The 27,838-nt window shown below is 45.3% G+C and overlaps 2 protein-coding genes and 1 long non-coding RNA gene across 9 annotated transcripts in view; all 3 read left to right on the top strand.

The window, feature by feature from the left end:
* Positions 1–23,620, top strand: part of LOC144699875 (uncharacterized) — a 425,222-nt gene extending 401,602 nt beyond the window's left edge. The window contains exons 2-3 of the long non-coding RNA XR_013580641.1: positions 20,066–23,185; positions 23,403–23,620. This is a non-coding gene — a long non-coding RNA (uncharacterized LOC144699875). The remainder of the gene's footprint in view (positions 1–20,065; positions 23,186–23,402) is intronic.
* On the top strand, positions 726–20,208 carry pycr1b (pyrroline-5-carboxylate reductase 1b). The gene is made up of 8 exons (XM_078571209.1): positions 726–862; positions 975–1,090; positions 5,897–5,967; positions 9,423–9,602; positions 12,715–12,936; positions 14,845–14,937; positions 15,272–15,435; positions 16,113–20,208. Exons 2-8 carry the CDS (start codon positions 1,024–1,026, stop codon positions 16,252–16,254), a joined length of 939 nt encoding a protein of 312 aa, XP_078427335.1. The 5' UTR covers positions 726–862; positions 975–1,023; the 3' UTR covers positions 16,255–20,208.
* Positions 23,621–27,254: 3,634 nt separating the features above from the next.
* The window catches only part of cep131 (centrosomal protein 131), a 103,139-nt gene continuing 102,555 nt past the window's right edge, over positions 27,255–27,838 (top strand). For 2 of the 7 annotated variants that reach the window (XM_078571193.1, XM_078571190.1), the window contains exons 1-2: positions 27,255–27,436; positions 27,580–27,733. The gene's annotated coding sequence lies outside the window, so the exon portion shown is untranslated. Of the gene's footprint in view, positions 27,734–27,838 lie in introns of all 7 variants that reach the window. The other 5 variants (XM_078571192.1, XM_078571189.1, XM_078571194.1 and 2 more) reach the window with 4 other exon arrangements.

Below are 27,838 nucleotides of genomic sequence, written 5' to 3'. Positions count from 1 at the left end.
TCAGCCTGGATTTTGTGCTCAAGTCTCTCGACAGTAAAAGACAAGCCACTCTTTAAGCCAGTGTCTTTTTTTTAATTCATGGGACGTGGGTGTCACTGGTTAGGCCAGCATTTATTGCCCATCCTCTAATTGCCCTTGTTCAGAGGGCATTTGAGAGTCAGCCACATTGCGGTGGGTCTGGAGTCACATGTAGGCCAGACCAGGTAAGGACGGCAGATTTCCTTCCCTGAAGGACATTAGTGAACCAGATGGGTTTTTACAACAATCGGCAATAGTTTTAATTCCAGATTTTTACTGAATTCAGATTCCACCATCTGCTGTGGCTGGATTCAAACCCAGGTCCCCAGGGTATTACTCAGAGGTCCAGCGACACCATCCCCTCCCCTAGCTCTTTATTCTGATGAAGAGTCATAGGGACTGGAAACGTTAACTGTGTTCCTCTCCACAGATGCTGTCAGACCTGTCAGAGTTTTTCCAGCTATTTTTGTTTTTGTTTCAGATTTCCCAGCATCCGCAGTTTTTTGTGCTTTTATCCCCTAACTCTTGTTGGGGGTGAGAGTTCGGCAATGCCACTCTCAGGCTCTGAATGGGCCAACAGGGAGTTGTGGTTGACACAGGGACCTCCCCGCTCCGGCCTGTGAAATGATGCAATGCTGAGCTCCTGTTGCGAGGCGGATCCGACTCTCGGGCCAGGAACCCCGCCCTGCTCTTTACCTATTGGTGCACCCCGGTCGGGTGGGCGGAGCCTAGCTGCAACTCTCGAGCCCATTGGTGGAGGCGGCCGTCGCTCTGGAGGCTGGCTTGGTTTGACACTTCTCTCGGCCACGTTGGCCAGGCTGGTTCCCCCGGAGCAGTGCGGAAGGTAAAGGGGCTGCAGTTTACTGGGGATGTGGGATCGACCCTAAATCTCCCCCCTACCCCCCACCCCACCCCGGGCAGGGTGACTGATGTCCGCCTGGTTTTTTGTGTTCTAGGTGAGGGTCGGCGAGGTGTTCCGGATCGCTGTCACAAAGGGATAGAGCCATGAGTGTCGGATTCATTGGAGCGGGCCAGTTAGCCTTTGCTCTGGCCCGGGGATTCACGGCTGCAGGTGAGAGGTCAGGTAAAGCTCTGTTGTGGAGGGGGCTGCTGTCTGTCTTCACAGGCAACTCGGAAACACTGGCTGAGAGTCTGACATGTCGCTTATCAACAGAGGACCTCCCCAGCATTGCTACAGCTCCCTCAGTGTAACTCTTTCGAGTACATTCACAGTTCTTGACTTTTTTTTTTGTTCAAGTCCTGGAGTGGGACATGAACCCACAACCTTCTGATTCAAAGGTGAGGGTGCTATGAACTGAGCCACAGCTGACACCTCGCTCCCTCAGTGTAGAACGTCCCAATTAACAATTGGCCAGATTGATTGATTGAAGGAGTGAATAGTCTCTGGACATCTCTCAGGTCCTATGTTTTTGGATATCAGGTTCGCTTTGTCCACCCTTGATACTAACAGGTTAGTTGGTGCTTGAAACAATATAGGCAGAGAGATCGATTAACTGAACAAACACGGGTGGGTGGTTTGTTGGAACTAAGAACAGAGCACCGACCCCTTGTGTGCTTCTACAATCACCTCCAGCTCTGGACTTAGTTACCCAAGGAGCCTGCGCTGTGTAGCCAATTGGCCAATACAGTCACATGGTCAACTAACTACATTCTCTTAGCGCGCCACTTTACCACATCCCTCCCTCTTTGAAAGTACAATTGACAAGCATCACAACATCCCACCTATTTACATGAATAACTATTTACAAGTCAAGTCTCTCAGGAGGCTTCCTCGGACTTTTCGAGTGTCGTAGCTCAACGGCTGGTTTATCTGAGAGCCCCTTCTCAGGGGTCAACTGTCCACCAGGCTCTTCGGTGGAAGTGGGCAAGTTTGTGTCTTCAACTCTCTCGGGTCCAACAGGCCCCACCAGCATTTCCAAATCATGTCACATATTTTCCACGTGCGGTGCAGACTCAAACGCAAATGATCACAGTGTTCCTTCTTGTGGGACTGTCTCTCTTCTCTGGAGACAATCCACATGTCGTTTAATTATTCGGCCGTTTACCATACATTGTAGGAGAGAGGACCTGTCAAGGCTCTCACTTTGCCTAATAGCCAATTGGGCCCATCTCCAAAGATCTTCACGAGGACTTTTTCTCCCATCGTGAAATTTCTTTCATGATTATGGCCATCATGTCTAGTCTTCTGGGCCTCTTGAATTCTCTCCACCCTCCCCCCTAAGTTGGCCTGATAAGAGTTAGACGGGTGAGGAGCCATCTCTTCATTAGTAATTCAGCGGGGGCAATACCGGTGGCCGTGTGTGGTGTCGTCCAGTATGTGAACAGGAACCGTGACAATCTGGTGCTGATGGAATCCCTGTCCAGCTCTTTCATCCCGGACTTAAAAGTTTGGACCGCCTGCTCAGCCAAACCATTAGAGGCGGGGTGGTAAGACGAGGTTTTAATAGGAGTTATTCCGCTGAGGGTTATAAACCTGTGGAACTCCCTGCTGGTAAATGCAGTGCCATTGTCTGACACGAGCACCCCTGGTAACCCGTGCACTGCAAAACTCTGTCACAAACGGTCTATGGTGGTAGCAGACGTGGGTGACCGGACTTCGTAGACATCCATCCACTTGGAGTGGGCGTCTATTAGTAAAAGGAACATTGTGCCCAAGAAGGGCCCCATGTAGTCGACTGGAGGCGCATCCATGGCCGCCCCACCCATTCCCAGGAATGCAGTGGAGCTAAGGTGGGTAGCTTTTGTACCTGCTGGCATTGAAGACAACTTTTGACTAAGGTTTCAATATCTGCGTCCATTCCTGGCCACCACAAGTAGAACATCTTCATCCTACTAATGCCAGGGTCAGCACTATGTAATTCGGCCAGTAATGGCCTTCGCCCTCTCGGGGGGCAGGATAACCCTGGCTCCCCAGAGCAATATCCCATCCTGGCAGGTGAGCTCATAGCTGCGATTGAAATAGGGCTTCAGGCCATCAGACTTTGGCTCGCCTGACCATCCATTCAAGATCTACTCCCGGGCATCAAATAAAAGCGTATCCCAGCTGGTCCACTCACAGATTTGTTTGACCTGGACAGGAGAGGAATCTAAAAGATTTAGTACTAAGACAAGTTCCTGGGGAATTGGAACCTTCAAGTTGTTATCTGGCAGGGGGAGGTGGCTCAGAGCATCAGCATGTGTGATCTGGCTTCCCGATCGGTGAGTAAAAGTGTATTCGTAAGCAGCCAATATCAGTGCCCACCTCTGGATGTGAGCAGATGTGATGGGGGGTATTGCCTTATCCTCTCGAAATAATCCAAGCAGAGGCTTGTGGTTGGATATAATGTGGAAATGGCGACCGTGGAGGTATTGATGGAATTCCCGAACACCAAACACAACAGACAGACCCTCCTTCTCAATTTGAGAATATTGTTGCTCTGCAGCACTGAGCGTGTGAGATGTATGCCCAATGGGTCGTTCGGAGCCATCCACCATCCGATGTGAAAGTAAAGCCCCTACTCCATACGGGGATACTTCACAAATTAAAATCAATTCTTTCCTTGGTTAAAGTAGGGCCAATGATCTTAACAATTGCTTTACCTTCAGAAAAGCATCCTGGTGAGGAGGTTGCCAAATCCCTTTGTGGTTTTTCTTAAGCAATGCAGAAAGAGGCCATTCAGCCCATCATGTCCATGCTGGCCAAAGAAAGAGCGAAAGAAAAGAAACTAAGCCTCCCATTTTTAACCCCACTTTCCAGCACCTGCTCCATAGCCTTGCAGGTTACAGCATTTCAGGTACAGATCCAGGCACCTTTTAAATGAGTTGAGCATTTCAGCCTCAACCACCAACTTAGGCAGAGAATTCCAGATGCCCACCACCCTCTGGGTGAAAAGTTTTTCCTTGTGTCCCCTCTCATACCAATCACCTTGTGAACTTTGAGTACAGGATGAATTCACAGATCAACAGGAGCTCCTTCAGAATGTAAGCAATGACAGTTGTTAGCATGGCACCACCTTACATGGGGTGTTGGAAAAAGCAACACATGAACTTTGGGAGAATTACTAGCTGTAGCCTCTGTAAAACCCCCTCTGTCATTATATTTTTAAAGCAATGTGTAATCTGACTTCTTTTGAGAAATACCATGGGTGATCTGTCAGCATGCTAAGTGAGACTGGTAACAACTCCTGGTGAGTTCGAAGGTGGGGGTGGGTGTGATCAGGTGGGAGATTCCCGTCTCCTTCCGATTAAATTCGGGGTGGGAAGGCTTGCTGGTGGCCTTTACGCCCAGAGCCAACTGAGACCCTTAAATGGCCACTCATGGGCCTCATCCCACTGCCACTGGTATTCGCCCAGTGGCGGGTGGAGTCTCACCATCTGGAAAGGCTGCCCAAGGAACCCTGTTTGGATTTGCCTGCAGCCATCTTGGGGGCGGGGTGGGCTGCCTTGTGCTCAGGCACCTTGTGCCCGATTTGCAGGACCTGGCACCAGGAAAGGTTTGCCCCCCCCACCCCACCTTGTTGTTGACCCAAACCCCTCCCCATTCCCGCTCAGTGTCTCCCATCCTGGGAACCTCATCCCGCCCCACTTGTCTTCGGAGGATCTATCTCTGATCCTCTGGGTAGGCCCCAGTGTAATACTGGTAGTTGCCACTGCTCCTGGTGGCGCCGCTGGTACTGCAAAGCTGTTTTGGCCTCTGGCTGGTCGCTCTTGCGGCAGGATATCTGTCGCAGACATGGCAGTGCAGCAATTAAATGGCCCCAGAGGAGCCGCCAGCCCTGGCAGCTGGGTTTCCGTTACCAGTTGAAAACTTTATTCCATCGGGGCTCCCAGAAGTCACAGGATCGCAGAATTGTTACAGCACAGGAGGAGGCCATTCGGCCCATCGTGCCTGTATTGGCTCTCCGAATGAGCAATTCACCCAGTGCCTTTCCCCCACCTATGGGTTGGGCGAAAGTGCCACCAGACTTTGTAGTGGACGGCGGGTGCCCTTGCTGCTCAGAAGTAGTCATTTAGCTGGTAAGGCCACTCATTCATGGGGAGAATATAAAACTAAACTCTGGTTTGCTCTATTGGCTGAGATGTCATTGGCGATTAGTTTGCATTGTGAAGCAACGTTGTAGCTGCAGATGACCATTAACCTGGAATGAGTGAGAGTTTCCATCTGGCACCTATGTTCTGTGTTAGCACATGTTGAAGAGCTCACAGCACGTAGCAATGTAGTGGTGGGCTAGCAACCCAGAGGGTCTGAGCTCCAATTCCCACTTGACCACTCTGATGAAAAATTCACCTCCTAAGGCGAAAGGTTGGCTAGGCTGAGGTTGTTTTCTTTGCAACAGAAGTGGCTGAGGGGCAATTTGATTGAGGTGTATAACATTATGATGGGCATAGATGGAATGGATAAGAAGGATCTATTTCCCTCTACAGAGGGGTCAATAACCAGGGACACAGATTTAAAGTACTTGGTGGAAAGATTAGATGGAATTTGAGGAGAATTTCTTTTCACCCAGAGGAGGGTAGGGCCTGGAACCCGTTACTTCAGAGGGTGGTCGAGGCAGAAACCCTGTTTGCATTTGGACAAATACTTGGATATGCGCTTGAAGCGCCCTAACTTAGGGGGCTGCAGCAAAGAACTAGAAAGTGGGATTAGATTCAATGGTAAAAGCAAAATACTGCGGATGCTGGAAACCTGAAACAAAAACAGAAAATGCTGGAAAAACTCAACAGTTCCAACAGCGTCTGTGGAGAGAAAAACAGAATTAATGTTTCAAGTCCGTATGACTCTTCTTCAGAGCTTCTGTGAAAAAGAGTTAGATTGGATGGTGCTTCTTTTCCCATTTACTTAATCTTCATTTTCTGAAGCATGATTTTTCATCCTCAGGTGTCTTAGCTGCGCACAAGATTACAGCAAGTTCACCAGACCAGGAGTTGCCCACTGTCGGAGGTCTGAGGGTAGGAATCACCATCTTTGCTTTACCAATTCACCATGACACTGTCTCTTTTGAATAGTAAAATTATTATGGGGAGTCATTGGAAAAGTGGCAGTGTTACCGGACTAGTAATCCAGAGACAAGGATAATGGGGGACATTATGGGCAGGGTTTTCCCCTCGGCGATTTGGGGGCAGGGCCCGCTCACCGAGCGGAAAATGACGCGGGATGATGTTGGGAGGAACCCCCGATGTCATCCCGGTCCCTTTAAATTTTAGGAAGGCGGGCGGACAGCGAAATCAGCTGTCCGCCCGCCGACCTGTCAATGGCCAATTAAGGCCATTGACAGGCTAATTAAATTAATTAAAGACCTGCCCGTCCAAGTTTAAGGCTGGTGGGCAGGCCAGGAGCCCCGGCGAGCTTCTGAAAAAACATGACACCTCATCCACTGGCGGGATGGAGTTTCATGTCCGTTTTTTAAACATTTAATAAATTTGATGTGTTTATTATTAACATGTCCCATCTCGTGTGACATTGTCACAAGAGGGGGACATGTTAATAATTTCAATATCTATCTATTTTTAGACTTTACCTACCTGTCACGAATCTCCCTGAGACAGGCCTTTGCCTCAGGGAGCAGTGCGCACTTTGACAGATGGGGATTCCCTCCCCCCCCGCACAGGAAGCGCATAGCACTTCCTGTCGGGCAGGCCGCTGGGCGGTCCTTAATTGTCCCGCCCACTCAAAATGGTGGTGGGCCCCGTTTCAGTGGCAGGGGTCGGCTGTCCGCCCGCCGCTGAGCTGGTGGGGTCCATACGCCATCCAAGGGCAAAATTCTGCCCTATCTCTGGGGACAAGGGTTCAAATTTAATTTAAGTTCAATTAATAAAATTTGTAATTAAAAGCCAGGCAGTAATAGTGACCATGAAATGATCATTGATTGTCATAAAAACCCATCACCAATATCCTTTCAAGGAGGGAAATCTACCATGTTACTCCAGACCCACAGTAATGTGGTTGGCTCTTAACTGTCCTCTGAAATGTTCAGTTCTAGGGCGATTGGGGGATGGACAACAAATGCTGGTCTTGCCACTGATGCCCACATCCCATCAAAGGATAAAAAAAATGTGAATAACATGGTATGGGATCCACTTCAGGACAGCTTTCACAGCAGCCAGCGATAGGAGGTAGAGCTTATTTAATGTTGCCAGCACAACATTGGCTGGCCTTGCGTTACTTAGCGATAACGCTGAAGCTACATTGCTGTCTTGTGTGGATAACCAGAACTCCCTCTGCGTTGGATGAACATGCATCCCGCCTGGGGACCACACGCCAGGGCTGCTTCTAGCTGTGCTGCCTGCTAAAGCATTGATTTTCTGCTTAGCTACATGACAATCCTGGGGCTGAGGCTGTATTGAAGAATTCGTGCCCAAAAGCTTCAGCTGGACCTACGCACTGACCCCCCCTGGTCTACTTTTAACTTTCAATCCCAATCCTAATTTTACTCGGTTCTGCCTTGTCATTAAAGGATCTTGTTTGCTCCTTTTTTTAAAAAAAAAAATCTCAACCCATATATGTGTTTATTGCCCACTATAGAAAGCAGATGAGCTATTGCGCCCTCTCAAACACATGCTATCCTGTTGGCTAAATATCGACCTATTTGTGGTCATTATCTGACAGGGTGACAGAAAAATAACACATTGGCAAACTTGTCACACTTCATTTAATAACCTGCTGTTCTTGGTCACCAGAGCCTTTTATCCAATGTACCCCGTCCAGTTCCATGTGTAGATAATTAGCGAGTAGCAAAAAATGGGCATTGCCTTTTTAGTTTCATCCCTAAAACTCATGTAAATTGTCTATTCATGCACAGAGTGGGAGAAGGTTGCAGATTCTGATTTACGTCAACAGGGATGGCATTCTCAACTCTGACACGAAGGAACAAAAGGGAGACACAGAGACTCCAATTGTGTCTTCCTACACCCTCCCTCTGGTCAATTCTCCTGAATAAGCACAAAAGCGTTCCTAAATGCAAGGCCTGGTTTTAACCCAGTGCCCCCTCCCCCCGCGCAGTCTATTAATTATTTGGCAGTTTTCTTGGATTTTAAATTGGGAGCAACTTCTGCTTTTCCCAAGGGAACTTAACCTTAACAGTAGAGCGGAGGCGTTCGGGGAGGATGCCAGAAAACATTGCTTTACACCAAAGGTTAGTTTTTGTAAAGAAAAATGATCCTTTCATGGGATATGGGCGTCACCGGCAAGGCCAGCATTTGTTGCCCATCCTTAATTGCCCTTGAACTGAGTGGCTCGCTAGTCCATCTCAGAGGCCGCTTTGCTGTGGGTCTGGAGTCACGTGTGCGCCAGACCAGGTAAGGACAGCAGGTTCCCCTCCCTAAAGGATATTAGTGAGCCAGATGGGTTTTTCAGAATCACAGAATTGTTTCTGTGCAGAAGGAGGCCATTCGGCCCTTCATGTCTGTGCTGACTCTCTGAATGAGCATTATGACTCTCAGTGCCATTCTCCTGCCTTTTCCCTGTAACCCTGCACATTGTTTCTATTTAAATAATCACCTAATGCCCTCTTGAATGCCTGGATTGAACCTGCCTCCGCCACACTTCCCGTGAGGTGGTGCATTCCAGACCTGAACCACTCGCTGTGTGAAAAGGGTTTTTTCCCTCACATCTGCTTCTTTTGTAAATCACTTTAAATCTGTGCCGTCTCTTTCCTTTTATGAGCAGGAACAGTTTCTCCCTATCTACTCTGTCCAGACCCCTCATGATTTTGAGCACCTTTTTTATGGCAATTGATGATAGTTTCCTGTTCACCATCATTGATGAATAGCTTTCATTTCCACATTTGTGAATTGAATTTAAATTCCACTGGCTATCGTGGTGGGATTTGAACCCTTCTCCCCAGGACAATAGCCTGAGTCACTGGTTTACTAGTCTAGTGACAGTGACAGTACCACTAGGTCACTCTCTCCCCTCTCAAAGTCTGGGGGTTAGTTGAAAATTGAAAAACTGAGATTGATAGATTTTTGTTAGGCAATAATATTAAGGATTTCAAAACCCAGGCAAATAGGTGGAGTTGAAGGTGCAGGTCAGTCATAATTTAATTGAGACGCGGAATATGCTCAAGGGTCTGAATGTCCCATTCATGTTCCTATGACTTTTTTTTTGGTTGAAGCTGTCACTGAAAAAGGTGGGAGTCACTGAGATCACAGGGCCCAGTCTAATTGATCAAGAGTTCTGATCACACTGCATGGTTAAAATGTTACAAAGGTAGCCGGACAGAATATCCATTGAATTACCGTAGCTCCCATAATTTAATAGCAATTGTATTTTAACTTTAGGGAAGTGATTTAGAGTAAAGGTAGGTGCAGGGCATGGCACTACGACTCTGAGGGTCTGCTACACTGTGTGAAATGCTCCATCGTTCCAATCTTTCTGATTATTTTCTTTAAATTTTGCTTTGTAGAAGCTTGGTGTCAATTTTACCTTGAGCAACAAGGAGACCGTTCAAAAGAGCGACGTCCTGTTCCTCGCTGTCAAACCACCCATTATCCCTTTCGTACTGGATGAGATTGCCCCTGATATCGAAGAACGCCACTTAGTTGTGTCCTGTGCTGCTGGAGTCACCATTAACTCCATAGAAAAGGTGAGGCTTCTTATTGATATGATCCTTTACCCGAATTTCGTTCAAGCACCAATACGGTTACTCAGAGGACAGTGGGATTGTGAATTAGGATGGCCTGTGATTGGGACTTGTGATACTTGCTGAAAATTGTTAATTTCTGGTGGGTTTAAAAGAAAGAACCTAAGTTTATGTGAGTTATTTGGTAAAGAAAATTAAAGTGTCAAGGGAAACAGGTCAAAGCGAATAGTGCTTTCAGAGAGAGAGCACGGGTACCCCGGGGTGAGCAGCCTCCTTCTGCGCTGCAAAATTCTATGAATACCCATTGTTTCTCAAATAGCCCATGTTGCTTCACACGATGAATGATTGGGGGATGCCGGCACCATTTTATGCACAAGGTTCCACAAAGCGTAATGAGATGAGTGACCAAGCTGACTTGCTTATTTTGTGGTTGAGGGAAGAAATTTGCCCAGGACAATTTGCACTGCCAAATAATCTCTTTGCGTTCAGTTGTGCAGTTACATTTTAATCATTAAGGTGCGGTTTTCAGCCTGATTGATTGAAATGTACAGCAGCAGGTTGTGATTTCCAGGAGACGCTACTGGACTCTCAATTTCTGACCTGAAATGCTCGGTGCAAACCCGGCAATTCAGCTAGTGGGATGACCCCTCTGTCCTGATGCGCAGCCACATTGCTGCTCTGAGTGGAATATTGATGCTCAGGGGAGCGGACCAGCGCTCTGCTCAGTGCAGGTCTTGGGCTGAGAGCAATATATAGGAAGGAGTAAATGCTTAATTCTTACGACCTCAACAATAGCAAGCAGCAGAGGTTGGTTTGCCAGCTGTTTTAAAACACCAGCGGGCACGAAGCAGTTTGACAATGAGTCACTCTACAAACGACTTGCATTCAACCAGTTCAAGACTAATGACCTATTAATAATTACTTTTATATATCCAAAAACACGGAGATTGGCCATGTTGAAAATAAGGTAACCGTCTTCGAGGGGAATGCCAGAAAATTGCTGAGTATGATGAACTCTACTGATGATTCCAAACAACTGCCATAACATTGGGCAGCTTTTAGAAAGCACAGATTAAATGTCATGAGTGGCTCATCACTACACGGAGTGATCAACATAATGTGAATCTGATGGGCATCTGATTCAATTTGTGTTCATTTATCCTTTGAAGTCCATGCAAATGTAACCTGATGAAATTATGCTATTAATTTGCTTAATGTCCTTTCAGAGGTTCTTGTTTGTTGGAATATTTTTGCCACTTTTAAATGTTTGGGCCAGCCACTATTCAGAAGTGAAACAGATGAGGGAGGTCATTCTGCCCATCTTAGCTGACCTATAAGTAAAAAGAAAGTTAACTTCCTTTTGAATCCCCATCACGTGGTTTATTCGCCTCTAGATTGCATCCGTACCTTAGCTGTAAAATCGTTCCAGGGAATGGGCATGACTGATATTGGTGTGGCTGCATTTACCATCTAACTCCAGTTACCCTGAAAAGAGTGCAAAGTGCTTTCTGACCTATATCAGGTAGTGATGTTAGACAGATGTCCCCAATTCTCTGCATTCCATTTTCTTGAAGACTGCTAGTTCGTTATGGGAAGATTTTCCCTCCTTCCCCTCTTCTCTTCTCTCCTTTTCCTCTCCCCTTCCATCCCAGTGAGCTGCCCCACTCTCTCTCTCTGTCCTTGTAAACACATGCTTCTTTCATCGACTTTTAATAATGTTCTTGATCCATGTAGGGTTGCTTTTTGAAATGCTCGTTGATCTTGCTTGTCCTGCTTGTTGCTCAGTGTAAATGCTGAAGACTCTTTAATTTCTCCTCTTACTGAAGTTAATAAACAACTACCCCTACAATTAGTCTGTTCTCTGAGCTATACCTCCTATCCCTGTACTTGGCCTTTGATTAAAATTGTAAAGCTTGGTATTGGTCGTCGATTGTTGAATACTAGGTCTTGTTGAACGTGATGACTATCTCCCAGAGGTCGTATTGTACGGTCTCTGGTCAATTCCCATTGCCATTCGACTTGAGAACAGTCTTTTGTTGTTTCCTTGGGGAAATGGGTCATGAAGCTATTATATGTTTTATATTTTCAAAATCTGCCACTAGGCCACTTGGGGACGGACATTCCCAATTCACTTTTCACTGGTTGAAATCTCCTGTTAAAATCACATCTGCACTTTCATTGATCCCCTGCAGCAAAGCCTATTCTATCGTAGCTCTTTGCTTTAAAAACCTCCAAGCACAAAATCTTGTTGGGTATATCCTCAGAGTCTGCTTTCTTTCCCTTCTAAATGTCTGACCCTGAGCTTCACCCTCTTCTTTCCTATCCCTCCTGAGCATCCTCGAGCCATTTACGGCATAAAAGGAGGCCATTCGATCTACTGAGTCCATGCTCTCTCCTTTTTTAGGGACCATCTCCATTTACTGCAATAAGCCAAGTTTCCTCATTCCTTGCCTCACACTTCCTGAACTGTACAACAGGAATTTTGTTACAGTATGGAGGGTAATAGAAATCAGGAACTCTGTCCCCCTACAGGCAGTGGGAAAATTGGAACGTTTAAGACAGAGATCGATATATTTCTGCATGGTAAGCATATCAAGGGATATGAAGCTAAATGAGGCTAAATGGAGTTGTGGTACAAATTAACTATGATCTAGTTGATTGGTAAAACAGGCTCGAGGAGCTGGAAAGCCTATTTCTGTTCTATGTATTAGTCCCTTGAATGAAAATGTGCCCCCCTCCCCACCCATTTTCCCCCCATGCTGAAAGCTGGCTACATTATTTATTCCTAAGTTAATGAATTCCTCCTGGTCTGGTTATCATTCATTCTTCAGTCAGCCTCTAAACAATTTATGTTGAAGGAATCCACCTACTTTTTTCAAACAAGCATTTGACGAACTAATAGCAGAGATTTATTTGGGGGAAAGCTAGATAAACACATGAGGGAGAAAGGAATAGAAGGATATAATGATCTGACCAGATGAAGAGGGATAAGAGCTCACCAGGATAGACCAGTTGGGCTGAATGGCCTGTTCCGTGCTGTCAATTCTATGTAGCATTGATGCTAACAATTCGGCCATACTGCCACTTTTCTCACGTAGCTTGCTTGGTATTACAGAAACTGTCTACTGTGCGCGAGTTTCCGAAGGTGATCCGCTTAATGACCAACACCCCTGTGATTGTACGCGAGGGGGCCACAGTGTACGCCACGGGAACACACGCAGCAGTCGAAGACGGGCACCTGCTGGAACAGCTGATGGCCAGTGTCGGGTATTGCGTGGAGGTGGAGGAGGATCTGATCGATGCAGTGACTGGACTCAGTGGCAGTGGCCCTGCCTATGTATGTACCAACCCTTGTGCACCAAACATACCAATCAACAAGTGTTCAGAGTTGGCGAGAAACTAAGCGGGTGGGGTTGGGAGAGGGGGGGCGGAAACTTGATCATTTCCTATAAGGTTATTGGATGTACGTGGGATGAGGAACTTCAGTTATGAAGATAGATTGGAGAAGTTGGGACTGTTTTCCTTGGAGGAGAGAAGGTTGAGAGGAGATTTGATAGAGGTATTAAAAATGAGGAGGGGCCTGGACAGAGTAGATAGGCAGAAACGGTTCCCATTGGTGGGAAGGATCGGGAACGAGTGGGCACAGATTCAATGTCATTGCCGAAAGAAGCAATGGAGACACGAGGAGAAACTTTTTCACACAGCGAGTGGTTAAGATGTGGAATGCACTGCCTGAGAGTGTGGTGGAGGCAGGTTCAATGCAATTGAAGAGGGAATTGGATCATTATCTGAAAAGGAAGAATGTGCAGGGTTATGGGGAGAAGGCAGGGGAGGGGCAGTAGGTGCATTGCTCATTCGGAGAGCCAATGCAGACATGGTGGGCTGAATGGCCTCCTTCTGTGCTGTAACCATTCTGTGATGAAAGATGAGGGTAAATTGCAAGATGGCTATGGTGATTGGGGTTGATGGTGGTGGAGACGAGAATGGGTGAGAGGAGGTTTGTGTGGAGAATAAACAGCAGCATAGACCAGTTGGGCTGAATGGCTTGTCTCTATATTGTCATTTTGTTTAATTTCTATATGTAAAATCACATTCGAAAGAAGTTTATGGCAGGATATTTCGTATGTCGGTTATTTCTTGTGAAAACCTTTGTTTTTCTTCTATTCATCTTTTGTCTTGGTAAAATATTCTGTGACTAAACAAAAATCTGTTTGAGCAGAAGGAATACCAGTTGATTTTTATCATGCCTACACACAGACAGCTATTCATTCAATATCCTCGCACACCACAAATCCCGGGAACTCCTTTCCAAATGTGTACTTGCAGGTCTTAACTTGTGTCTGGGCTACTTGAATCTCACGGCCTCCCATCTCTGAGCAGCTCTCCTGTTATGTGAAGCCTTTAACATAGTAAAACCTCCCAAGGAGATTCATGCTAAGAAATTTGACACGAGCCATCTAAGGAGGGCAGGTGATCGAAAGTTTTGTCAAAGCAGTCTGCTTTAAGACTCTCCTAGTCAACCCTCCACCCTGCATCCTCTGTAAACTTAAGCTTATCCAAAGATCTGCTGCCCACATCCTAACTTGCACCAAGTTCCATTCACTCCACACTCCTAAGCTCCCTAATCTCCATTGGGTTCAGGTCTGGCAACACCTCAGTGGTCAAATTCTCATCCTTGTTCTTTAAAGTCCCCCCCCAAGGCCTCATCCCTCCATCTTGCTGTAACCTCCTTCACCCCTCCAATCCCCCGAGGTCTCTACACTTCTCAATTCTGGCCTCTTGCGCATCCCTGATTTACACATTCAGCTATCTGGGCTCTAAGCTCTGGAATTCCCTCCCTAAACCTCTTTACCCCTCTCTCCTCCATTAAGATGCTCCTTAAAATCCTACCTCTTTGCCCAAGCTTTTGGTTTCCCTATCCCGATACCTCCTTATGTGACACGGTGGCAAATATTCTTTTTGGTAACCCCCCTGCAGAGCGCCTTGGGGGACATTTTCCTGCATTAAAGGCGTTTTTATATAATCTAAAGGTGTCAGTGCTGCAGATGCACGGATCTTGACTGAGTGAATCGCAGGCTTCCGGAGTGAGGCCGTGTGCCGTTCTGAGACAGCAGTGGGCCATCTAATGGAAGTTAGAGATTGGAGGTTGGTGAGAGGGAGGGAAGGAGAAAGAATTTGTAAGGAAGGTGAAGTGGTACATGTTTCGCCAGACAAAAAAAAGAGTAACCTTTATGATTATTTCCAGGCTTTCACAGCGATCGATGCTCTGGCAGACGGTGGAGTGAAGATGGGCCTGACTCGTAGGCTGGCTGTTCGACTTGGTGCTCAAGCCTTGCTGGTCAGTAAACCGCATTGTGTCTTTTCTCAGATGCCGAACCCAGCCTACAGCATGTGGATAAAGCTCAGTTAATTTTGTTGATGCTCGGGAGGTGTTCCATTTAAACTATTGCCTCAGTTTAGCGAATCGAAACCTTCCGTTAAATAGAATCCTTTGGAATGAAAGGCCAAGGCTTGTCCACCCGGACGGTTCAGTTATAACAAGTTACTGATTGTCCAACCCTAACCTTGATGGTAGTTTCTGCAACTTCGCTTTTCAAATGAAAAATGTGCTGTACATTGTTTTTAAATTACCGAGGATTTTGTCAATATATTTTGTCCTCTTTTCTTGACAGGGAGCAGCTAAGATGCTGCTGGAGTCCGAGCAGCACCCCGGGCAGCTGAAGGATAATGTGTGCTCACCAGGCGGTGCAACCATTCATGCTATACACTTCCTGGAGAGTGGGGGGTTCCGCAGTCTGCTCATCAATGCTGTTGAGGCTTCGTGTATAAGAACGAGGTGTGTGTCTGAGTGTGTGAGTGTGTGTCTTCCCCCTACGCCACTGTAAATCTCTTGCATCAGAGAGAACTCAGCAACTAAATGCCACGAACATTTAGCCATGGCCTGGATTTTGCTTCCAATTTGTGGGTGGTCCACAGATGCTCTCGCTTGGAGGTTTAATTGTACTCCGGGGATTGTCATCTACCGAAAGTTTTTGAGGGCTGTGGGAGGAGGCTGTCAACTGCTGCAGTTGTGCCATTTGTTATTAACAACAGTATATATTTTATGTAACATATTTTTAAAAATTCTCAGCAAGAATTGCCTCTTTAATTCTCTTAAGATTGTTTTTACTGGGCTGATTTTGGAAATAGCTTTCTTTAGCCTGGGTTCCCAGCTCCTTTGCTCCTCTTTACCTCCATCATCCAGTGCTACTTCACTAAATACAATGGACAACCGAGGTTAATAAACACCTGGATTTAGCATTGGTTGTGGAAAGCGAGCGCAGTTCACAGATTACTGCAAGGAGTCACTGATCGATCACTCGTTCTGATGTAGGATGTATTTTCGAGATGAATGTGTAGGTAAGGAGACTTACTGTAGGGCAGTCATTTAACTGCTTGCTATGGGAATTTATTCCACACGTTTCTTGACCTGCTCTTGCGCTTGTACATGAGTCTTCACCTTTCTCTGTTTAGGGAGCTGCAGTCCCTGGCTGACCAAGAGACTGTTCCCCCCGCTGCCATTAAAAAGACCACACTGGACAAGGTGAAACAGACCGCCTCTAAAGCTGGCATCAGCCTCTTCAACAATAAATACCCTGGAAGCAAGACGCACTGAATACCCAATGGCATATTGAAACTGACTTTTGGAGTTGGATGGGCAGGCGAGAGCGAAACATGAATGGTGTTATCAAACGTGTTAAATGAAGATTAGTGGCTTTGTTTCTTTTTGTAACCACAATGTACTTGTTCTGAATCTGGAGTTTGTTACAATTATAATAGGAAGGTAAGAACACATATTTAATGTGTCCTGTTAAGACCAACAGTTAATATGTGTGCTGTACATGTACAAAATAACATTGGATGCATTTCTATGGCAGTCAGAGTTGCACCTTTCTTCCCCCTTCCTGATTTATTGTTCCTGAATGCGCGAAACCAATCGACTCCTTTTGTGAATTTCCCTGGTGTAACAGCCCGACAAACAATTCTTTGGCACTGTCCTCTGCTTTCTGTCCTTTAGCTGTTTTCACTTCCGTGCTACCCCGGGGTCTCTTAATCCCGGGGGCTTCAAATCTGCTAACAAGTCAAGTATGTGACACTTCATCAAATGCCCTTTGAAAGTCCCAGCACACAAAATCAACCCCACTCCCTTCATCACCCCTCTCCGTTATATTATCAAAGATCGGAATCAAGTTTCCCAGCCGCAGTTTTGCCTTTTAATGGTTCTCTCTGCTAAAGGCAAACTGCATCACGCAAACTTGATTCAGTGCTTCAGTTCACAAATGGGCTGTCATTTGTGAACATGTTTTTCCAAGTGAAAATTAATTTGTGTTCTGGCATTCATTTTTATCCTGGGACTGAACTAAAATATCTCTGCACTGGAAATTTCTCCGAAAATGACACTGGTATTTGTGTAGACGAATAATGATGAACCAGTAGTGTTTCACGTAACTTCGACTTATTTTGAGATGAAACATGATCTCAGGTTGACTTTATAGCTTTCCTGTGTACCATTGGCTGGAAATGCCTAAGCTTTAATCCTCAAAGGCCTGTTAGAGATTTGCAGTAGAGGTTTATGGGCCACATATGAAGTTCGAATTAATGTTCCCATTAATTACATTGATCTCAATTAAGCTCTGGGTGCACACTGTTCACCCCCTCTGGAGAAAGGTCTGCCAGAAGCCTGCCCCACAGCCAGAACACACTGTGGCCAGGCTAAACTGTTTAACAATGGAACTCCCACCCGCTCAGTGGGAGGAAGTCCCACCCTCGGGAGCTGCCAGCCAATCTGATTGGCCGGCAGCTCCATCAGTCCAGGCAGCACCAGAGCTCAGTTCGTGGGCACTGCCAGGCTTGTAGGAAGTAGCGTGAGGTAGAGCATGGCTGCCCAGGATAGATAGGTCCTCGCGGTTTTAGGGTGGGGAGGGGTCCTAGAGCTCAGGGAGCGGGGGTGGGGGCCGGGTTTTGTAGGGCAGGTGGCTCAGAAGGAAATGGAGGTGGGGGGGGGGTGACATCTCAGTGAGAGTGCCTCCGAGACGTGCCCCACCAACCCCTCCTGCCTTTTTTCCTATAGGCTTTAACCCTATATTGATGTGTGGAGGTTTTTATTCTGCCTGCTAACAAGCCTAATAACCTTTTAATTATTCATTTAAATATGGCAGGTGGGCTGCTGATTTCTGTGTATTATGGGGACCGGGTCAGGGGTGGGCAGGAAGCTGGTGGGCTAACCACCCGGCCTGTTTTACGTTCCTCCCCCAGCGAAAACACACCTGCTGGGGGCATGTAAAATAAATCCAGCCTCGGAAAGTTAAACAGGATCAACCAGCTGTTAATATAACATAAAACATTCATTAATAGAAATATCAAATGAATTGCCTGGACTTCTTTGGTCAGATTTTCAGGGCTTAAAATGCTTCGGTTTCAATACTCTTTACCATAAACTCACTCCTGAAAGCCCTTCAATGTTAAAAAAAACACCCATTGTTGGGGAGACGGAACTCAAAATAATCAATGGAGATACGGCTGCTAAGACGGACAAAACAATGTTAGGTTTTGAGAAAGAGATACATCAAAGGGAAATCTGGCACATTGCTCTGCACAGGAACCCGAGAACCTGCTTCCCCTATTGCCATGGATATATGGTCCAATGAGTCGGGCTAAGTTCCAGTCATCAGGATGCGTTGCTAAATGGGATCCTAAAGATTGCATTCGGCTAAAGAAAGGTTGAGTGGCCAATTGACCAAGAAAATAAGGAAAACCTTCCCTCAGCCAAAGTAGACACGGGAATAACTTCCTGATTTTGTTTTTTGAGTAAGGTGTTTGGAGTGGAGGTGGAGAAGAGGGATGTGGAGGGCCTGTTTTTTTGGGGAAGGGAACTTTACCCTACAATTCTCAACAAATGGGTTCCTTGGAGAAAAGAGAAAAAAGATTAATCAAGGCGTACATTTCATCATGTAAGATGAAGCGCATCTTTTCTGAAGTTAATTTTCTGCTAAGTTTTATTACAGCTCCTTTTAAGCAGATGTCCAGCTTGGCGTGAACACTAGCCTCAACAGCTCTTTAGAAAATTGAACTAACTTCAGGAATCACAAAACTATTGATTTCTTCTTATCAAAGAAAAGAGTGAGCATATTCAATAAGAGATAAGAAATATGAACTTTTTTTGATATAGAATAATAATCTTGCATATCCCTGGCAGCAGGACTATTATCTGTTCTGATATTCTGCTTACTTTAGCTGTAACCCAGAAATTTCAGTTGTATAGTGTTTTATTAACACTCAAAATCAGTGATGCGGTGAGCATATTTATATGTACGTTTTACATGCAGAGCCACATATCCAACTTACAGCCCAAAGCAAAAGAAAATGAGATACTTTGGTGAATGCTGTGAATTCCTGGGAGTGATACGTATTTGCATTCTTGTAATAGTTGACTTAAAATAATGAGGTCTGTACACTTATGTTCTGGTGATCAGTGCAAAATACTGTAAATATCCTCCGGATTAACACTCTAAAGTGGAGGATTTATTTAGGTAAAGGACAGACTTGCAGACCAACAGTTACTTGGTGAAATTCACTAAATTTTAGAATGAGATGTCATGATAGTTCTTTCTAGCTTATTACCACTTAAAAACATGGCTTTATTCGCTTTTTAAAAAAAATGTTACTGCTTATCCAGCAAACAACAACTTCTACCCTACTATGGTTAAAGGTATTTGCTGAATAGGGATAAAAGGAAGAGCTGCAGATTAATTTGTCAGAGACAGACTCTGTGATGTTAGTATTGAATCATGGTGTGTTTGTGCCAGCAATTAACATGATGTCAAAGAGTTCATGTTTGCCAATCTATGTCTTTCTATTTAACTGCTTCTGATTGAGGCTAATTTTCAAATTATCTGCATTTGTTAAACTGGACCTTGCACAGTAAGTATGTTTCCCATATACCCAAAAAGACAAATAATCCTGTGACAGACTGACATTCCTTGGCGGCAGTTCTGTGGCAAGGTGCGAGCTTGTGCTGTTTCAGGTAGTTTACAATTCAAGCAGCAAAAATATTTTTGGAGGGCTTATATTCTTATTTTTAATAGCACAGAGGAATCTGCATTTGTGCAATTCTGTGGGACGAGTTTCTATCGACATGCATGACTAGACAATCACCTTTTAACTTAAACTTTCCTTCTTAATCTTCACCACCTTTTGTACATCTTTTAAATTTCCAAAACAGCTGCAAACTGCATCTGCTGAGGAGATTGGACCAGTTAAACCTGGATCTTTGGCTTCAGACTTGTGGGAAACTGGTGAGCAGTGAGCCCCTGTGTTGGGATAGTGCCTTAATCAGGTGCATTTGAGGAATAGGGGTGAATTTTTCCTCACTGCTATGTACATGTGTATACACACACGCATGCGCGCGCGTGCACACACACTAGCAGGACTATGCTTTTATTAAAGTCAATATAAAGCAGTGAACTTAAAGCGCTTTGTAACTTTAGATGGTAGTGTACAGCTGAGTCATGGAACTTGTATTCATGTGAATTCAACATATATCTAGTAATAATAAAAAAAGACTTTTTAAGATCCAGAAGTAAAGTCTGTATGTTCCACAAAGAAAGCATAGCACTCAAGCCACAACATATTAAAGCTGAATTTTGCATCTTATTTAGCCCAGAATGAGGCTGGAGCATCACTGTACATATCAGGGATGTTTTCTTCTGGTTTCAAACTGCAAAGAGAGGACGGGTCTGGCACTGACTTAGTCTCACTTAAGAGACTTAAGCACAGAAATCTAGATTGACACTCTCGTGGAGCACTGAGGGAGTGAGTGCTGCTGTGTTGGCGGTGCCCTTTTTTTGGATGGAAAGTTAAACCAAGGCCCTGTCTGCTTTCTCAGGCAGGCGTGAAAGATCACATGGCACCATTTTGAACAGGAGCATGGGAGATATCTCTGACATCCTGCTCCATATTTATTCCTCCAGTGACATCAGTAAAACACATTATCTGGTCATTATTATGTTGCTTTTTGTGGAAACTTGCTGTATGCAAATCAGCAGCCCGTGTCCAACATTACAACAGTGAATTTATTTTAAAATAGGGTGTAAAGTGGTTTGGGAGATCCTGACATCATGAAAGGTGCTATATAAATGCAAGCTTTCCTTTTAAAATGCCTTGTGCTTAGACTCGCTGGTGTAGTGTAAAAGGTCTTGGCCATTGAAGGATTGACCACAATTATAATCTTGCCTTTATTGAATGGGACTGAAGACCACTTCATTGAGAAGAATGATGAAACTTCTAGAACAAATACAAAAATACCTGGAAAAACTCAGCAGGTCTGACAGTGTTGTTTCAAATGAAATTGAACTTAAAAGTGTGTAGTGAGTGGGTGGGAAGAGAATGAGGAAAACAAAACACAATTGGATCAGAGCAATTAAAAAAATAACCAGTACATAGCTAGGAAATATTCATTTTAACAGAATAGCCAAAGCAACTTGCATAGATATAGATTTTTTTTAATGTACTAAAAATGTCCCAATGAATTTCACAAGCACTATCAAACAAAATTTGACGCTGAGCCACATAAGGGGCAGGGATTTTTTGGATGCCCCCAGCACCCGAAGAGGGGACATGCAACTCCCCTGATCACAGCAGCCCCACAGCCATTCAACGCTCTGATAAATATTAATTGGCCGGAGTGGGGACTTGTCCCCCTCATTTGGGCAGAACTCCGGCCTCAGAGAGCTGCTGGGTAATCTGAATTGGCCGTCAGCCCTGTGGTCCCAGCAGCAGCAGTGGCCAGGACTGGGACTACAAACTGCCCACAGGTTCCAAGTCCCAGAGTTTAGGACCAGGTAAATGCAGGGGGGTCTCGTGGCAGGAGGGGAGGTGAGGCCCAGGGGATGGGGGTGGCGGTGGAGTGCTTGATGGACAATCCAGGAGGGGAGGGAGCACCCACAGGGGAACAGACCTTGAGGAGGGTGTCGAAGTGGAAAAGGGGCCCTTCCCCTCCCTGCCTGAGGCCCAAACAGGGACTGCAGCGGTTCAAGCAGGCAGCTCACCACCACCTTCTCAAGGACAATGAGGGATGGGCAGTAAATGCTGGCCTAGCCAGCGACACCCACATCCCGTAAATGAAGGAAAAAAACATCCTCCGCCTTGAACTCCTCCCAACAGCCTCAAAATTGAGGATATTTAAGGGCTGCTTCCTGGGTGGAAAGAGCCCTTGTGTCTAATAATTGGCCACTTAATGGCCTCAATTGGGGCATTGGCAGGCAGGCTGCTCTAGGCCTCGCCCGCCCCACATAAAGGTGAAGACAGGAGGGGGACTAGACGGTCACCCAGGGAATCATGGCAGAAAAGGAGACAGGAGTTCTTGGAAGTACTGTGCAAGCTGGATAAAAAGGTCTAAAATCTGGATAGATGTGTGAATAGCTTGGCGGTGCTAAAGAGCTGGGTGCTTTTGCTGAAGTGGTCAAACTGAACTGGGGTGTTATTGGTTGGTCGGTTGAAAAGGATCTGGAAAGCTACACATCAGGACAGTCATGACACGAGGGAGAGAGGGTTCGTAGGAGTGTGCCTTGCCCTTGATAATTATACCCATGAAACTCTAAGGTGAAAGCTGTTGTTGGGTATCCCCTGATCTACCCTTCATGAATAAAGAACAGTATATTATGGAACTGTGCAGCCATATATATAGTGCCACATTGTGTGGGGAGTGATGTGAAAGTTCGTGGTTGCATAAGGCATTGTTGGACTGACTATTCAAAGTTAAGTTTACCTTTATATTGAGGTATAATTTGCCTGTTAATTCATGTGTAATTTGTTTCGCTTCTGACTCGTGTTAAAGTAAAGTCTGCAAAAAGTGGATTCTCATTGTTAACTTTTTCAATTGGGGAACACTCAGTAAATTTGTTTATTTTGTTTCACAGTTTCCCTGGGGGTGTGTAACAAAGGGAATACCAGAGCTTAGGGCATAGGCAGTTGAAGGCATGATTGCCAATGATGGAGCTTTGAAAATACGATGAAAAGGAATGCACAAGAGAGCAGAATTGGATATCAACTTTATCCTTTTTTAAAGTGTTTTGAGTCACTGGTCCAACTTCTTTCCCTCCCTCCTTCAGCTTTGTTCCTGACCCTTCAGTTGTCTCCAAAACTTCAGTGCTAAGTACATAGTGCACAAATCCAGCCTGATAAGTTAAGCTCTCATAGATTCTACCTAATTATTTTTGATACCTACAGTATACTTTACAGGTTCAAACAAAAGCTTACCGACCAGAAACAACTGTTTCTCTCTCCACAGATCTGCCTGACCTGCTGAGTATTGTTTATATTTATGGCTTACACAGGTTTATCTCCTCACAAACACTTGCATGCTTTCATACAGTTTCTGCAAATTAAAACGTTTAAGCTTCCTGATGGTTAATACATCAATGTTTTATTTATGTGCTATCCATTTTGAATTGAAAGAAGACAGCATGTATATAATATAAGGCAGGAATATATAAATCTGTTTTTCTAAAGTGTTAACTTTGCCTGGGTGTTTCCCCACCCCTCCCCCGGTTTTTAAATGTGCAACTCAGTCCTAAATCAAATTCTCCAGGGGCAGGGTTTTTACCTCGTCGGACAGGCATGGCAGGTGAGCCCAGGAGCAGCCATGAAACCGACACGATCGGGCCCCAACCGCGATTTCATGCTGGTTGGCTAATTAATGGCCAGCCAGCATGAAAGGCGCGCTCAGAGCCTCAGTGCTGCCTCAGAGGGCAGGAGGAGCGCGAGCGCTGAAGTGTGCGCGTGCACGGGTGTGCACTCAGTGAAAGCTCCCTGAAGGCACAGAGCTGCCTCAGGGAGCTGAAGGTTTTCAACATTACAAATAAAGAATTGAGAAATAAGGAAAACATGTCTCCCCCACTCATGTGACTCTGTCATGGGACATGTTAAAAATGAGTTTTAAAAGTTTTTATTTATTTTTAGAATCACTGGCTGAAACCTCATCCCGCCCATGGATGAGGTTTGACAAAGAATGGAAAGGCCGCTTGGCCTATTCGCCCACCCGCCAACCGTTAGGTTGGACGGGCAGGGAAAGTTTAAATTAAATTAATTAATTAATGAGCTTAACATTGTCTTAATTGTCGGCGGGCGCGTTGCCAACTCCCGCACGTGTCCACCAACCAGAATATCGGGCGAGTGTGTAACGACATCGGGACGCTCGCCCAATGTCATCGCACACTATTTCATGCTCATGTGTCAGGCGTGTGCCCACATGCCGAGCTGAAAACCTTGGCCCAGATTTTTGCTTCCTCCTTTGGCTAGCACCACCAAAAGCCAGGCTCTAGTTATAAAGGTGTCACCTCACTCAATTTTCATCTCAAATGCCTTGCTATATTAAAAACTTCCCAATCAGTATGTTTGTGTAAATGCTAATTTATTTGAAGAATGAAGTAAAAAACTGCAGATGAGAAAATCTGAAACAGCAGTACAAAATGGAATAAACGCTTACTGGGTTAGATAGCACATGTAGAAAGAGCCGGCGAGTTAATTTTTCATCAGAATCCACAACAGTCAGATTGATTTTTTTTTCACCTGCAGAGTGCAAAGAAGAGCGTGAAGTAAGTTTTAAAACTTTGGAATAGTTGGGATAATCGGCTTCTATTGGCAGTGCTCCAGGTTTAGAACAAATCTTGTGACATGCACTTCAACTTCCAACCATGTGAACTTCAATCAAAGTGAAAAGATGATTCAGTGTGATCAACAACCACAATGTGTCAGTTTTTTAAAAAAATTCATTTGCACCAGAAGCTGAGTGCTAGTCTAAGAGCACTTACATGATCAGGTGAAAGGGTTAACATTTTCTAGACAATATTCCAGTTGTTTACATTACGTACCCAGGTCATATTCTTAATGCCTTGTTTCCAAATCCTGGTATTTGGTCTACATGTCATTGCTGTGGCATGTTGAACAAGCTGAAATAATGATTGCCATTGCATATTTGTAGCAATTATATCACATTGCATTGACCTCAGCAGAAATTGCTTTCATGTCTAAGATCATGAGGCAACATTTTGTATGGAAATTATTGTAATTGTAGGAGCTGGCAATACAGCTGATCCAAGTGAAACTTTCCTGCTGTACATTTCTGAGTGCCTTTGTCTTCCACAATGGGCGTTGGCTTGTGACCCACCCCAAAGAGAACTTCCCTGACTGCACATTCCACTTGCTGCTGTGACTGCTGCTATGTATTTTAAAATTTGACCCTGTTGAGTGTTAGCAAACATCCTATGACTCTGCCTTTTGATCCCTATGTAGGAATAAGCTACCTCCAAAATCGTTGAATTACAATCACTTCAGCAATATCATTCTGACTCAGGCTCGATGGGCCAAATGGCCTTCTTCTGTGCCGTAACCATTCTATGATTCGATGATTCATGCATTGAGCCCATGCAGAAGAGTTTTGAGATTTCTCGATCGTTGGGTGTATGAATGTGGATGGCAACATCTGCAATTGGTTTAAAATTAAGGGTCGCCCATATAGGACAGAGATGAGGAGAATTTTTCTCTCAGGGGGTTGTGCGACTTTGGAATTCTCTGCCTCAGAAGGTGGTGGAGGCAGGGTCACTGAATATTTTTAAGGCAGAGGTAGATACATTCTTGTTAGGCAAGGGAATCAAAGGTTATTGGGGGTGGATGAGAATGTGGAACTTCAAACACAAACAGATCAGCCATGATCTTATTGAATGGTGAGCAGGCTCAAGGGGCCAACAGTCCTACTTCTGCTCCTATTTTGTATGCTCGTATGTAATCCAGGGCAGCTAGAAAATACTGTTTCTTTGCAATATGCACTTTATTAAGGTGAAGCCTTGATTCTGTGGTAACATTCTTATTTGAGTCAGAAGGTAATGGGTACAATATTCACTCCAGATACCTGAGCGCATAATCTAGGCTGAGACTTCAGTGCAGTACTGAAGGAGAACTGCACAGTTGGAGACACCGTCTTTTGGATGAGATGTTAAACCAGGGCCCTATTTGCCCAACAAAAACAGAAAATGCTGGAAAAACTCAGCGGGTCTAATAGCATCTGTGGAGAGAAAAACAGAGTTAACGTTTCAAGTCTCTTCTTCAGAGCTCAATTCAGGGCTCTATTTGCCCTCTCAGTTATATGTGAATGGCACTATTTGAATAAGCTGAGAGGAGGTTTGCCTGGTGTCCAGCCCAATATTTATCCCTCAGCCAACATCACTTATATCCACGTCTCCTAGTTTTGTATTCTTCACGTGGAAATATCTTCTCTTTATCTACTTCATCAATTCCCTTAATTATTTACAAAGACCTCTACTAGGTCACCCCTTAGCCTTCTCTTTCCTGGAGTTCAATCTTTCCTGATACATATCAGCTGTCAGTTTTGGTATCAGGAGGTTCTGGTATGCTTAGTGCAAACCCTGAGCCCATTGACCTAGGTTAGTCAGCAATGAATCCATTACAGAATTAAGAAAAAAACTTATTTTTCCAAAGTGACTAGAATGTAGAATTCACTCCCATGGGGAATATTTAAGGTGAACAGCATAGGTGCATTTAGGGGAGATAGCTAAACACAAGGCATAAAGAAACAGAAGGGTGCATGCTGATAGAATGAGATGAAATGCGGAGAATAGAGCAGTTCAGCCAAATGGCCTGTTTCTGCGCCGTACATTCTGCAGACATGTCTTGCGAATTTATCGATGCGAAAAATTGAGCCTCAGTTGTTATCTTGCGGGAGGACCTGCAATCTCAGGACCTCTGATTCACATGCTTGGACCCTGGAGCTGCCTGGGTACCAGATCCCAGCTTTGCATGAAACCCAATCCCTCTCCACATTGGCTCCTTGGGTGGGGTGGGGGGAGAATTGTCTGTATCGGTGCTGGCCCTGGGACACCTCCACAATTGGACCACCGGCGGGGCCACGATCACACTCGGAAAACAGATAAGAATCCTTCCAAAAAAACTGTAAAGCATTTCAATGCATGAATGTAGCTTTCGTAAAGGGCTCTGGCACCTTAGAGTTTAAATCGACCACTTTTGAGCCTTTATAAACCAACTTTCTACCCATATTGGTTTGTGTTCGAATAAAATAAACAACACGTGATTTTTACACCAAATCGCTCGATCTTTTTAAAATGCTTGTCTCCTGATTTATGGAATGGTTCGGTTGGAATTACAGATTCTATGTAAGGGACAGAGCATCAGAAGGACACGACCCAGATAAAAGCAGATAAAATCTCCCATGGAACCAGTGGTGCACAGTTCAAGAAGCTGGCTTTGCTAAAACACTTAATGTCGTGGTCCATAAAATGCATTATTGCTCCACCTTACACAGCATGGTAAATTAATTTATGACTAATGAAAATGAGGCACTTTTAGTTAAAATCCTGCTTTCCTAAGTACTGGGGTTGTAGCACCTTTGACCCATGTTTGTTGTCAGGCGGGTCAGTGCAACCTCTGAGAATCTGAGTGCCCGGTCAATCTAATTTGATAGCGGAACCTGGGAGGCGGGAGCGGGGTTTTGCTGATTGACCAATCACCAACCAATCAGCGGCCCGGTATGAGGCACCGCCCCTCGCCGAGGACCAATCGGAGGCCGAGGAGGGGGCGGGACCTCCGTTGAGATGAAGTTTGGTTGCAGGCGGACTCGGTTGCTAAGTTGCTCCTGTTTTTTTTCCCCCCCCCCCTCTCTGCCCTGAGATGACTCAGGAGGAGGTTTCCCCCCCGCCCCCCCGGCAGCCAGAAGCGGTTTAAGATGCACTTTGTGTGAAGGGGGAAGCGAAGGATGAGCATTGATTGTAAGGAGGCGGCGGCGGCTGGGAGAGGGTTTCTCTGTTCTTTGTTTTGTTACAATGTATCACTTCTGATGTAAACAGTTACAATGTAACCTTAGGCCAAGGCTTTGTGAGCGACCCTCTTTGATACAAGTTATCATCCACAGGCCCGGACTGGTTACTTTGAGCTTCTCGTTACTGCCCGAGAACATCGCAATTTGGCATCTGCGATCGTGTTGGGACAAGACCCGGTAAAGCCGGCCAAAACCCACCGCTTGGGGCGATTAATTTGAGTGCATTTTCTGCCATCCTGCGACTCAGGTGGGATCCCTCTGTCTCTCTCTCTCTCTGGCTCTCTCTCTCTTTCTCTGTCTCTCTCTCTCTCTCATGCTCTTGAATCCCAGCTACTCGAAGCAGTGCCCAAGA

This window comes from Cetorhinus maximus, chromosome 24, assembly GCF_964194155.1.
Source record: "Cetorhinus maximus chromosome 24, sCetMax3.hap1.1, whole genome shotgun sequence".
Lineage (NCBI taxonomy): Eukaryota > Metazoa > Chordata > Chondrichthyes > Lamniformes > Cetorhinidae > Cetorhinus > Cetorhinus maximus.
Note: the sequence above shows the minus strand (reverse complement) of the source record. Positions and strands in the feature narration are given on the sequence as shown.

What these genes read in the sequence shown, in the direction of transcription:
- pycr1b (XM_078571209.1), top strand. Translation starts at nt 1,024, where the DNA reads ATGAGTGTCGGATTCATTGGAGCGGGCCAGTTAGCCTTTGCTCTGGCC. An exon ending in CCACTGTCGGAGGTCTGAGG is followed by an intron (nt 5,968 to 9,422) that starts GTAGGAATCACC and finishes TTTGCTTTGTAG; the next exon opens with AAGCTTGGTGTCAATTTTAC. An exon ending in GCTTCGTGTATAAGAACGAG is followed by an intron (nt 15,436 to 16,112) that starts GTGTGTGTCTGA and finishes TTCTCTGTTTAG; the next exon opens with GGAGCTGCAGTCCCTGGCTG.